We start from the raw sequence: 14,365 nt of genomic DNA on the forward strand, positions 1-14,365 counted from the left end.
AAATAAATTTAGGGATATTTAGAAATCTTAAATTCTGTAGTTTACAATATGTAGTTACCCCAAATATAACTGTATAAATTAGGGAAAGGGGGTCAAAACAAACGTATACAGATTCTACTTAGGGATTCACACTCAAATCATGTACTACTGAGACAAGAGGCCATTCACAAGACCGAAAAATAGATTTATTACCTGAGCAATTAACATAAAACTGTACAGAAAGCAAAACATCTCAAAACAGGCATCCTTTATCTGGCTTATGCGGCATAACATGGTTCAAGTTAAACAGTTAGAAAAACATTGGCTCATTAATTGAAACATTACTTCATGTATTTGCAGCCTGAGGATTGTATCCCATACTGTTAAACATAACACGAGGAGGTAACTTTATTAGACCACAGAGGGAATGGCCCTTTGTCACACCAGATGCACATTTTGGAATATAACCATAAATAATGTTAATCAAAGTATTTAAATTCATGACAAAATTGGTGATTCATGTTTTTTCTTTGGTGTTTTATCATGATACTAAACATGATGCATTTGAAGTGTGAATTCTTTGTAGGATGTTAAATAACAAATAGACACAACTGAATTTCAAAACATCTAAGAGCTGTCCTGTGCTTGGTAAGCTTGCATTGATAATTATTTGCAGATCTTCATCTCATAAAGCCCTGAAATTCAGACAGCACTAAACTACATTGCATTTTCCTTAGAAATTTTAGGATCACTGGCCAACACTTGTTACGCTTCTTTGAGAGCAAGACTATTACTATAAAGTGGTTGAGCCCAGTCTTAGACCAAGACTATTTTATGTCTCGGCTCAACCATTCAAGGCAGTCACATAAGGTAGTTCAGAAAATAATATCAAAATAAGACGCGTGTTCCCTTTTTCATCGTCCTTAGTTAGGCAAGAAAGGGACCATAGCAAAAGAGGTTCTTTATTTTGCATCAAGCCCTTCCTGTCGAAGAATGCATTGTGGTCAATGGGGGCGACTGCTGGGCTCAGTGTTTTGCAGGTTCTGAGTCAATTCATAGTCCTCCAGGCAGCCATTGTTCTTCTTGTTTAAACCCCCATTGAGGATGTCCTGGATGTGTTGAACTATTAGGTTTATGGCAACTGTATCGTGAGAAGAAGAGTTTCATCAGAATTAATCGATTTGGATTTAAGACAACTTATTCCTTTATAACATGTATGATTATTTTAGGGGGTTTATTTTCAATCATATCGTTATTTCCATTCCAGTGAGTCGAAGAAATTATGCTAACCGAGGTTGTCTGCGCCTCTGGGTATGATGACGTCAGCGTATTTCTTGGTCTAGACAGAGGACACGAAAGTTAATGTTATTAATTCAGTACATTCATAGACTGGTGGATCTAGGCTTGACAGGCCGGGCTATTCACCGGTAGGCAGAACTCCTCAAAAGCAGGTTTGACGAACATGATGTACTGGCTGAGTACGCTCTCCAAGTCCCGTCCTCGTTCACAGATATCCCGAAGCACTAGGTGACCACAAAAAAAGTTGGAACAATACCTGTTAAGAGTAGTTAAATTCAACTATTGCAACTTTCCTACAACACATTTTTATTAATTGAAACTGAGGCTGCACAATATTTGAAACCAATATGGCAAGTGTAGCCCTACAGAACAAGGTATACGATAGCCATACTTCAGGTATATGATGTAGTGTACATTCAATCCAATGAGTGCATAAATTACTCACATAGGTCAAGCCAACAATACTAGTACCAGAGGTAGGAGTTTGAATCCTACTCTATGCCATGTTCTACCAGTTGAGACAGGACCTACTGTGCAGACTCATAAAAGTATACTAAAACTATATTAATTTAATGATTGTTGTCCCTACAACGTGAGGTGGTTTGTTGCTCACCTCGGCGTGACAGTCTGGTATCGGCGTCTGTGTCGACGAACAGCTTCATTTGGAACATGTCCCGGATCTCCTGAGCATAGAACATTAGAATGCCCTCACAAAGCACCACATCTGCTGGGTACACCGTCACAGTCTCCTCTTTCCTGCACTCAACACGCATAAGTAATTTGTTACTTTTTCACAGAATAAAAGATTTTTCCAAGGCAGAGGACATTTTCTTAGTTCTCGTCTTGGAAACGCCTGAACATATCAGTAACTCATACATTTCACATGAATCTTTTGCATAAATGTTTCTGCAAACTGCATTTTTTTCACAATTATTAAGGGATAAGCACCCTTTTTCCCCGGGAGCCTGGATGACATTTCTGTTATTGGTTACTTTTTATTGTTATTTTATATTAGAAGCCACTGGACGGAACCAAAGACCAATCTCCAACTAATGTATAAAAAAGGATTCTGTGCCAACACAAAAAAAACACACGTCATGATGAAATGAAAGAAAAGCCTACCTGGAATGGATGACAAAGTCGTACACTGGAAGCTGCACTATTTTGCCCTCCAAGATGTCCCACAAGGTGGAGATGATGAGGTCATTATCGAACGCATCTGAGGAAGACAGAGGGTGAAGAAGAACGATGACAAGCAGTACCAAGCCTTATGCTGTCCCGTCCCTTCCTCTCCCTTCTTGCATCAGAATGGATGTAGCATCCGGGCAGACCTGCATCCAATAGACCTCTGAAGAATAAGTCCCTCCACCGAGGCTTTTGGTTCCATGTTTAAATGTCTATGGAAAGAATTGCTCACTTTTGGTACCACCTCGTAGTGGTCAACCGGTGCCACTGCAATGTTTGTTCCGCATTGGATGCTGGTAGAACACGCTGTGGTTGGGGCTTGATCAGAATACTTGCACAGTCTGGGATATCCGTCATCACATGACTAACGCCGAACTAGCTTAATGCAGCCTATAGACACCACAGGACAACAAACAGGCGCTAACCATTGCTTTCCCCTTTCGACCCATTGTTCCTGGACCCGACAAGGCAAAATATCAATACGTTATTGATATTTTCTGGTTTGGCATTATACATTCATTCAGTCATTTTCAAGGAGAAACATCTGAACAGTCAATGACAGGACAACATGTATATCACAATATTACAAAACACTCATGTCCGAGAATGGACCCCTGCTTAACTGACCAACATCAAATCAAAGAGTAACCCTGACCCCGGAGCGAGGGCCATACATATACCTGGATGGTCGAAGTTGAACTGTCCCTTCAGAGCTCTGGCTTTCTGCTCAGGGGAGAGCACCCTGTAGAAGCTGTCCAGGCTGAGGATCACCACCTGCCTATGGTGGTGGTCGATCTTATTCTGCCCAAGAAGCTCCATGATCTTACTGCACACCGACGACTGTAGCCAGGGGGAAAACAAATCAGCATTGCTCAAGTGGTGATGGCTATTGGGCTAATATTCAAAGCAACGAATAGTGAATAAAGACGCATATCATTAAGGAACGGGTGGTTGCAGAAGGATGAATGCAGCCCCTTAGTCAAAGTATACTACTTTCCATTGTTCAAGTGCTCGAAGGGAATAGGTCACTAGACTTACAATATGTTCTTTCAAAATGGAATTTGGGCATACCACGATTTAGGCCATAATGTGCCATACTTTGGAATGATTTGACATAAAAGCTTTTTCATTCTATAAATGATAATTTGTCACAAAGGAAATCCATACACTACAAAAGATACAGACTGCAACAGTGGATGGGGTAAACAATGAAAAATAGAACAGGTGTCTTAATGAACGGTTGGGAACCAGGAAGTTCAAAACCACGAGAGATGCTCTCCCATCCCACACTTTCCCATCTGGTGCGTACACGACGAGGTACGCAGCCCACTTTAGTTCCCTGCTACTGAAGAAGACTGATACAATTAGGAACAATTTAAACAAGATATATATATTTTAAAAAAAAAAGACAACATGTTACCCTCAATTGACAGCGATTGCTATTTTTATTTTATGCAGAAATGTTAGGAAAATACTTAATGAATAAGAGATGGGAGACACGTGGATTCTAGAGTCTTTTAAAGTCCTTCTTTATTATTTTTTTTGGGGCAATTTATATAGTTAGAGAGAAAGTCACTGATAATAGCACTAATATTTTGTATTATAATCTAATCCTAACCATGAATGATAGAATCTTCAAGAAGTCCATAGCAGAACCACGTAATGGCCGCATTGTAGACCAGTCTGTAGACACCAAACAGACCATCCCTTTATATAAGACAATACATCTGAACGGTTAACATACGAGTGTCGCATAGCACAGCAGACACCATTTATCTTAATCAAGTAAGGACAATGATTATTCATCTTTAAACAAAACCATTTCGGTATCATGTTTTGAGAAAGTGACATACATTATTCGGATACCAATGTCAAAACGACATACTAAAAGGTCAGGCAGCGTGAATGTAGAGGTTGTCAAGAATCGGGTTACATTTCATCCTCAGCGTCTTTACCCCTGGCCTAAATCCATCAGCAATCGATCACATCTGAATCAGCTGTTCAAAAAGCTTTATGTCATCATGAACCCTCTGATGACATGAGTGTGATGTAACACAGGCCGCCCAAACCATCTATAATACATTTCAATGGTTCAATCCTAATTTTACTACGCGATAGATACAGCCCTGCTATATGAGTATATCCTAATCTTTAAGTGTTGGAAGGAATAAACAGAAAACATTATTAATGTTGTATAATGCTAACCTTGCCACTGGCAGTTCCTCCAGCGACACCGATTAGAAAAGGTTGCCGATTGTTCTGATCATTCGCTGTTTGGTCATCCGGCTTTGTTTCGTCGTCCCCTGCCATGCTTCATCTACAGCGCGCATCCACTGACAGCTTACTGAAGGTGCTGGCCGCTGGATTCGCTTCTTGTTGATGAGGATGATGATGATGAAGATGATGATGATGATGATGATGACGAGTATAATGATGACGATGACGACACTGATGATGATCGTGCAGATGTTATGACTGCTTTGGGTGGTGGAGATGATGATTGCTGGCAGCAGTATGTTTAAAAAGCCTTGATTTACACACGTGTGTGTGTGTGTGTGTGTGTGTGTGTGTGTGTGTGTGTGTGTGTGTGTGTGTGTGTGTGTGTGTGTGTGTGTGTGTGTGTGTGTGTGTGTGTGTGTGTGTGTGTGTGTGTGTGTGTGTGTGTGTGTGTGTGTGTGTGTAAGAGAGAGAGAGAGAGAGAGAGAGAGAGAGAGAGAGAGAGAGAGAGAGAGAGAGAGAGAGAGAGAGAGAGAGAGAGACGATCGTAGTATATTCAAATAAACAATACAATATTCTAAACATTAATTATTATTATTCAACATTATTTAATTGTTCCTATTATTTTGTGTCATCTAACCATATTATGAATAAGTTTGAATATGTCCAACATTCATACTTTATGTCACCGGATGGAAGAGATCCAGATCGAACCGGAAGTATTAGAAGGCCCTTTGACCTTTCGGGAAGGCTGACTGTGCTTACCGAAACCGCTGTGCTCGGTGTAATGTGTCGAAGATTTTTCTATTTAACATAATCTCTTGACTAATATCTCAGTGGTTTCATTCAGTGTATCGGACAGAAAATCATGAGCACAATGTTCGCGGACACCATCCTCATCGTGTTCATCTCTGTCTGCACAGCACTGCTCGCCGAAGGTAACGAAGGGACAAGTGGACCCCCACAACCATATAATCCCCGGTTAATGGTTGGACACGATAAGCATTGATTCAAAGATAATCTGGATATTTGAATGAGTAGACCTGGATTTTATTCATACATTCGGTGACGTTGATGGATAACGGTAATTGTAATAGCCACCATTGCTGGCTACTAGGATCTAACACGATTATATTACTGACCTCGTCTCTGGAGAAAATCATGCTGGGAGAGATCTATTATTTTTTTTGCTTTCAAACGTTGTAAATTAAACGCATAATGTCAATTGTGCGTAATGTTCAGATGACTGGCTGTGTTGTGGTGTCCTTGTCAAGTCTAGATCCTCGTATTTTAAATACGATATCCATATATTTCGAGACGAGTAGCCGAACTGGTTGAGCATGGCATTGACACTAGCAGGGTTAAGGGGTTCGATTCCTATTGTGGCAACCCATACTAAGAACGTTTGTGAACAGGCTATTGGAAGACACTTTGATTAAAAATGTCAGAAAAATATAACATCCTATATTCCTTGCCTACTTTCTGCAGGTATTACATGGGTTTTGGTTTATCGCACTGAGAAGTACAAGCGGCTGAAGGCAGAGGTCGAGAAGCAAAGCAAGAAACGTGAGTGCCTGTTTTGGTTTTATATCGTAAAACATAGCTGATTAATCAAATGTGTGGTCCTGAGAACATTGTTAATTGTTGGATTGATGTAAAATGTGTCCTTCAGTTGAGAAGAAAAAGGAGACCATCACAGAGTCTGCTGGACGTCAGCAGAAGAAAAAAATTGGTAAGATTTATAATATTCATCATCCTTTCTAATACATTTTTCTTTAAATCTTTTACAAACAGTAACTGACATAACAGCAACTGACATATTATCACATAACATCAACTAGCTAATGTGTTTATCATTCAACAATCTTGTGTTGTAAACAAGTGAAGATGTGGGTGTATATTTCTTGAAATTAGTTTTTCAAGAGCTTTGTCTTGCTGAATTTATTATACAGAGAGACAAGAGGAGAAACTGAAGAACAACAATCGAGACTTGTCCATGGTAAGATATACCCATTTTATAATGATATGTTTGGAAATTGACATGCTTATTTATTTTATATGAAACAATAGTATATTCTGTACAATCTAGTATCATAGGCCTTACACCTCTGTGTGGAATCGTTAAGGTCTATGCTCATTATGATAACATGTGTATTGGGAGTGGGTTTTTGTGCACCCAGAGATTAACCATTCTGTACCGAAATCACTTACCACCAACCTTGGTCTTCTGGAAATAAAGTTTCTTCTTACTTGTACCTTAAATAACTGATTGTTGTTATTCATTTTATTTTTTCCAGGTTCGCATGAAATCCATGTTCGCCATCGGCTTCTGCTTCACTGCATTGATGGGCATGTTCAACTCTATGTGAGTCTTGGTCACCTATAAAATATGAATTAAAATTTAGTCAAAACTATATATTTATTGTTGTTTTCTATTGAAAAAAATGAATTATCAATGAGAATAGTGTTGTGTTCATTTTTCAGCTGTAACATTACTTGATCATTATATTCTCCTACAAAGATTTTATTATAAAGATGTTAACATGCATCATAAAGAATTCTTAATGAAACATTAGGGAAAGTAAGTAATAGACGTGGAGTTCTAGAGATAGTTTTCTACTTTCCCTCTGGGTTGGTACTTTCTATCCGGTTTGTAACAATGTGTTATTGTTCTGTTGTGTTTAGCTTTGACGGAAGGGTCGTGGCCAAACTGCCCTTCACCCCCATCTCCTACATCCAAGGCCTGTCCCATCGCAACCTTCTGGGGGAGGACTTCACCGACTGTTCCTTCATCTTCCTCTACATCCTCTGCACCATGTCTATCAGACAGGTAACCAGGAAGGAAAACCTAAATTCAAACCAATATTCAATACAGAAGACTCCTTTAGGATGTCATTTCTAATATGGACTTGAAACATCTGTGTATTGATGCCCTGAGACTCTGTAATCTGTCCAATTGTTTATTTAGACACTTGCTGAGTGGATAGAATGTAATTTGTTTGGCTACTACAATATAATTGCAAATTACTGAATGAAAAGGTAATGTACTCTGAAATGAGGATGGATTCATACATTTTTAAATAGATTTGTCTTTGTTAGCATGAAAATGGATTGCCTATTGATCGCTCAATATTAAAAACCAGCCCTCTGTTCATCCCCATGCATTCCAGTCTGCCCAGGGTCAAGCTTTTTCTGTCCCTTTGTGTTCAAAAGCAGTGAATCAGCTTTTTCTCTCTTTTAATAAGCTCTTGTGTCTCTGTAAAAACCTAACACCAACCCCTAACCCCAGATTGAGTGTTACATATATCATCATACTTCTTGTATTTTTCCTAGAACATTCAGAAGATGCTGGGCCTGGCTCCATCCAGAGCGGCCACCAAGCAGGCTGGCGGCTTCCTGGGACCTCCTCCCCAGGCGGCCAAGTTCTCATAAACAACCAAAACGACGACAACAACAACGACAACAACAGCTGGCGGTTTTCACACGCTCCTCAATACACGTGTGTCTTTGTCTCCGCCTCAGCGGTGACAAACTCTGTGCCGAGTGGATCTCCCAGCCGGGTTATAATGCACTGCGTGGAATTTAACCTTCACCCGGTGTCACTGGTCATGGTCATATTTTTGGTCTAATAACTTGTTTTATTTAATATTTTTTTAGATTTCTTTCCACAGAGATGTTGAATAATAATGATTTAGATGTTTTTTTTAAGTGACATGGCTGATGCTGTTTTGTTTATCTGCTCTGAAGATGAATTATCATAATTTTCATACAACAGTATTACTGTCAATTGTTGTTTATAAGAAGGTAATAAAGTTTTATTGATACACTTCATGGTGCTTTTTTGATCTAAGTCGTATTGGAATTGTTTTTGTTTCATGAATATTTATTGTGCTGGTAGACCAAGAAAAGTATCAAGGAAAAGCACATTTGCCATTGCTAAATTAATGTGTTATATATTTGTATATATAGTTTCTGGACATTTTACTAAGAACGTTTAAAGGAATTCCCTCATCCCATATGTGCACAGTAAGCTGGGTATCTGTGTGCCAGATTGACAATTACTGTTCTGGTAGAGCGTGAGATGTGCCGTGGCTTGTGGTTATCCTCTGAATAACAAGAACTAGCTGAGCATATAAATGTGGGGGTCACTGGGCATGGATTAAAGTTCTCCGTCGCTACGACGGATTTCCGTCATTTGGAGTTCACAGAGGCCACTTCACATCTCCGATAACGTCGGGACAAATTTACAAACAGGCGTCATTTGGATAAACTAATCGCATATTAAGGATCTAAATAGGTACTTTCTCGCATAAAAAAATATTAAAACTTAAGAAAGTGATGTATTAACAGCACTGAAGCGAGAATTAAAACAGCTTTTAGCAGCTTTACCGCTGCCGCGAAATGCATTCTGGGAAACTTGCATACTGTATACTGCGGTGCAGTCGGTCTGCTGTATGCTGCATACTGAATCCCACATTCAGTATGCAGTATACAGTACATACCGCGCAGTATGTAGTCGGCAGTACGGTAGTATGCAGTTTCGAACATGGACATAATACACGCGTGTATTATGTCGTCATACGTCAACGCCGGTAAAATTGTCAAATTATATAGTGAGTATTTAAAAGGTCTACCGTTAAAATTGACTGAAAACACAAGCATTTTAATGTACATCCCGATTATATATTAAATATATATTAAATATATTATATACAAATGTATATATATACACACCATTTTCGCGCCACATCTTACGTCTCTTTGTTGTGTTAGTGTTGAGTGTCAGAGCGAAAGTTAAGCTAGTATGAACTCCCTTATAATGATTGACGGCTCTGATGTATCGGATATTGATAAAACACAAAAAAATAAATGGAGATGGGCATGGCTGACGGAAACGGGGAACGATGGCAAGCCTTTTTTAGAGAGTAAAATATGAGACAAGCTTTGCAAAAAAAAAATCTTAGAGTCTAATTGAAAAGACAACAAAAAAATTGCAATAGATGCAAAAGAACAGCTGTTTAAAATCCTCCTCCTGTAAAACAGTATTGGTCGAGCATTTAAACGTGATGGCTGCATTTGGTGCTGACGTCTTATACATTTGTATTTCTTAAGCAGGTGTCAATTAACCTAACCTGGAACATGTTTCACACACTGCACGTGACTTGGCTGTAGCGCGAATAAAATTTCAGTCAGAAGATTTTTTTTCACTTTAATCCCTGCACTGGGTGTCACCAGAAGAGATGGAAGGGAAGAATTGGGGTGAGTCTGAGGTCCAGTATATACCGGAAAACACTGAAAAACCTTGTTCCCAAGTTGTACTTCCCTGTGTCTTTTGGTTATTAAACCACAGCAAACTTTCAGTGCCCCACTGCCCTATATACTTGTACCCTCTACCTCTTATAGATGAGTGTGTCTATCAGGTTGGGAAGCCAACTACTAAGCCATGTCCAGCAGCGATATTGGGAACTCAATAACACCCTCAGGAAATTGCAGCGGATGTCCTGAAGGCATAAGTATACAGGCACGAATCCGTCTGACCGCCGCCCTTTCTCCTCTGGACACTTGTGCATAGACCGTGGTGAAGTTAGTTTGATGCTGGATATTCAACAGATATTTGGATATTCATTTCCTATGGAAAACAGCTTTTTGCTCAATAGCTCTGAGTAATGGGACCCACACCCCATAAAAATGTTAGACCTGTCCTGCTTCGTGGTACTAACAAGACACACCTCACTAATGATTCATATTTTTGTACCTCCTATCTTATTTAATTTTTTTAAGATTCCCATTCATCTCCTATGGAAAAAGGCTTTTTGCTCAATAGCTTCCGAGTTATGGGACCCAGACACCCCAGACCAATGCAGACCTGTCCTATGTGGTACTAACAAGACACACCTCACTAAAAAATCATATTTTGCACCTCCTATTTTATTTGAATTCTTTAAAAATCCAATTAATTTACTATGGAAAATGGCATTTGCTCAATAGCTTCCGAGCTATGGGACCCAGACACCCAGACCAATGTCAATCTGTTCTGCTGAGTAGCATTAATAAGATACACCACACTATATGTCTTGCAGGCCATTTTCCCAAAATTGCAATGCGCCAATACTGTCCTTATCAGTTGCGCATAACTCCTGTCTTGGCCCAACTTCACTGGTTACCTATCAAATTGAGAATGGATTTTCAAGTTTTGCTTTTTGTTTGTAAAGCCCTTAATGGGTTGGCACCCCATTATTTAAGAGACCCACTTAGTCCCTGTCATTCTAGACCTCTTAGATCTTCCTCTCAGCACAGGCTGTCCCAAACTCTTGCCTTAAAACCAAAGCTGATAGGGCTTTCTTTGCTGCCCCCCGCCTCTGGAATAACCTCCCTATGCATATACAATCCTCCTACACTATCAGTAGTATTAAGTCTAATTTAAAGACTTATCTTTTTTCCCTAGCCTTTAACATTAATTAATTTCCATTTAGTTGTTTATTTTATCATCTTCATCAGCATTATTCATTCACCCCCTACCTACCCCACCCCCACCTCATATTGTCTTTGTTTGATCATTATTTTATCAACTGTATCACCAGTGTCATCAGCCTAGTATTAGTATTTTCACCAGTCAATAATTATTCAGTCCATCATTATTTATTTGACATCAATTCTTATCTTCGTTATTCATTTGATGATTTTTTTCAATCTTTTTCTATGCCTCTATTCTATTCATTCATTTATTTTCCCTTTTATTTAATTATTTGTATTTTATTATCTTGTATATATATTTTATTTTATTTTGTGAGGTTTGGGTCAATTTAAAATTGGGTTAAATGCTGTATCAATAAACCAGACTTGACTTGAATTGACTTCTCTATTGTATTCCACTGTTCTCACCTACTCCTAATGAAGTGCATGGGCTCTTTGGAAAGCTGAGACTCTGTAGATCAGCATATAACAGACACAATAACTGTGTCTAGTACAGTAACAGAGTGACAGAGGCATGGATTTTGTTCTTCTCTTTCTGGCATTTACAAACATGTTGGTAATATGGGTATTAGTTGTGATCTTAGAAATACAACTGAGCCCTAGCCCCATCCAATACAAAACCCTACTCCTCACCTACAAAGCTCTCCACAACCTAGCCCCCAGTTATCTCTGCGACCTCCTCCAAGAATACACTCCCTCCCACTCCCTCCGCTCAACCTCTGCTGGACTACTATGTATCCCCACATCACGACTCACTTCAATGGGTGCCCGGTCATTTAGCTGTTCAGCACCCAGGCTCTGGAACTCCCTCCCCCCACACATAAAACAGTCAGACACCATTTCAACCTTCAAGTCACAACTCAAAACTCACTTGTTCAAACTCGCACACAACGTCTAACTGATCACTGTTTTGATTGTTTTTTTGTTTTTTTATTTCTTATTGCTTATGTTTATTTATTTATTTATTTATTTTTTCCACAATGTCTTGCTTTTTAAAAAATGTATGATGACTATATGCTCTGTAAGGTGACCTTGGGTGGCTTGAAAGGCACCTCTAAATTAAATGTATTATTATTATTATTATATGTCTGTGTCAAAGTAGATCAATAAGGAATGATAAATGAAATGTTGACGCGTGTACATTTAAAGATAGGGTAATTTATTTGAAGATAGGGAAAAAATACCCGTTCACCTACAATCCATACGGTAATCAAATAAGAACCACTGAGGCCAAGCACAAGTTAGATCTTGAATGAATTGTCATCTGTGGATACCTGTCAAGTACTTTTATTGCATGTCAGAGGTTCTGCTATAGAAAACAGATATAACCATACAAATCTTTTTTATGATTTACCCCAACAATCTCAAAGAAAGATTTATATGTTATTTGTTATAATACTATTTGCAAATTGTGTCCGTCTTCATTCATATTTCATTAATGTTTCATATGGACTCTTAGGGGGGGGGAATGGTGGAATGCTGAGTACCTTTGGAATCCTGTAGTCTGTAGTCTGTAGTCTACCATTTACTTACAGTTTTTCTCAGTCGCTTTGGTTCATTTCTCAGATCAGAATTGAAATTCTCAAAACGACCTGTTCAATCTTCACATCAGTGTGTCACTTGTGCACATGACAAAAAAAACAGTTTCTCATTTATTTGAACACGTTGCAAATGCATTGGTACATCCATGCACATGATTATGTACAATTCTCTGCTCTTTCCTACATTATTAATTGCTTATGTCATGTTGATCAAAATGTATTGTAATGGTCTCTATGGAATTGTTGTGTGTGAAAGACTGACACGCACACGTGTTGCTTCAGAACGTACACTCCATTTCTTTACTTCAGTTTCATGTGTCGATCAACACCCGCGCATTACACGTCACGTCGCATCCCATAATAATCAGTCTCTTAAAGGAACCGTAACCACTATTTAGTAACATACAGCAAACCCATGTTTCACAGTGTGACCATGTTATTAGAACATAACAGGAATAGTCTCACCCCCACAACATTTCGGTATTAGTTAATTGCATAAGTCTTCACATGCAAAATGGTTGAACAAGTTGTCATAATATGTCAAGCATATTTTCTATACATTTCTATACACTGGCATTAGACTCTTTTCTTTGTTCTTTTTTTATAAATATGTCCTGAATTGGTCAATTGCTGCCAGGTGAATCTTGACTTTCTCTAAAGAAGGGAAATGTGTGAAGCGTTAGATCAACCAACGATCAACCAGTACTGGAATAGCTCAAAGGTGCATCTCCTGAACCATGAACTGGCAAGTAAACATATAGCTGGAGCACAACACAATGTTACATTGTCTGAGAATTTGTGGCCCAACAGACAGGATCTGCATCCTTCAGGAGTTGTAGGATGACTGCACTGTAATTCCTACAGCAATGCATGTACAGTTTACCTTAAGGAGATGTTCCTATGTACACATTTCTAGCAATGACATGGCCTGTCAAAAAATTACAGTACAAACAGTCAAAGCTCTCTTGCAATCAATCTCCCACATACACTAAGGTGTAACTTACAATTTACAATAATTGTCTTCCAAACTTTAGCCATAGTTTACATCAGAACATCCCTCCAGAGTACACTGTTATATTGACAACATGACTAAGCAATTTGACTGTCTTATCCGTAGACAATGACACAAGGACTTGTCATTCTGATGGCACTGACATGTTCATTGAAACAGATATTTACTTTTGAGAGATGAACTAAGGATTTTGAGCAAGAGACTGGCTTTGCAGGTAATCCATGGTGTTTTGCTATTTGAACGCATTGCTTTGAGTGATGCACTTACTGCTTTGCAAATTTCAATTCTGATCTGAGAAATGTACCAAAGCGACTGAGAAAAACTGTAATGTTTTCATAGTGCCTCTTTAAAGACAATCCATTCATTTTCTATTGAAAATTTATTTTTGTTCAATATTGTAGCATCCAGCGTAGGCACAGTTCCGGGCTTGTGTAGCCCCATAATGCCATGCATTGCATCGTGTAGATATTTTTTGGGTAAGTTCACGTAATGAAATGGTCAATGAAAACAGCAACCAAATGCTGAATGAAACAATACTTTGTTCCATTCAAATGCTCCTGCTGGTGGCCCTGGTAGAAGGTAAAGCAAAAATCTGTTTTCTGATATCTGGAAGAAAAAAGAATTGTAAATGAAATAGAAGGTGCAAAAGAGTACAATT

The 14,365-nt window shown here is 38.8% G+C and overlaps 2 protein-coding genes across 2 annotated transcripts; one reads left to right on the forward strand and one right to left on the reverse strand.

The window, feature by feature from the left end:
• Nucleotides 1-163: 163 nt before the first annotated feature.
• Nucleotides 164-5,037, reverse strand: uck2a (uridine-cytidine kinase 2a). Its single transcript, XM_030372283.1, has 7 exons — nt 4,669-5,037; nt 3,144-3,303; nt 2,401-2,497; nt 1,892-2,034; nt 1,405-1,502; nt 1,270-1,318; nt 164-1,120 (listed from the first exon to the last, which is right to left on the reverse strand). The coding sequence occupies exons 1-7, from the start codon at nt 4,771-4,773 to the stop codon at nt 984-986; spliced, it is 789 nt and encodes a 262-aa protein (XP_030228143.1). The 5' UTR covers nt 4,774-5,037; the 3' UTR covers nt 164-983.
• Nucleotides 5,038-5,400: 363 nt separating this feature from the next.
• tmco1 (transmembrane and coiled-coil domains 1) lies at nt 5,401-8,509 on the forward strand. Its single transcript, XM_030373273.1, has 7 exons — nt 5,401-5,618; nt 6,169-6,246; nt 6,353-6,412; nt 6,633-6,679; nt 6,978-7,045; nt 7,366-7,510; nt 8,014-8,509. The coding sequence occupies exons 1-7, from the start codon at nt 5,549-5,551 to the stop codon at nt 8,110-8,112; spliced, it is 567 nt and encodes a 188-aa protein (XP_030229133.1). The 5' UTR covers nt 5,401-5,548; the 3' UTR covers nt 8,113-8,509.
• The last annotated feature ends 5,856 nt before the right edge of the window (nt 8,510-14,365 follow it).

The sequence above is a fragment of the Gadus morhua genome, chromosome 12 (assembly GCF_902167405.1).
Source record: "Gadus morhua chromosome 12, gadMor3.0, whole genome shotgun sequence".
Taxonomy (NCBI): Eukaryota; Metazoa; Chordata; class Actinopteri; order Gadiformes; family Gadidae; genus Gadus; species Gadus morhua.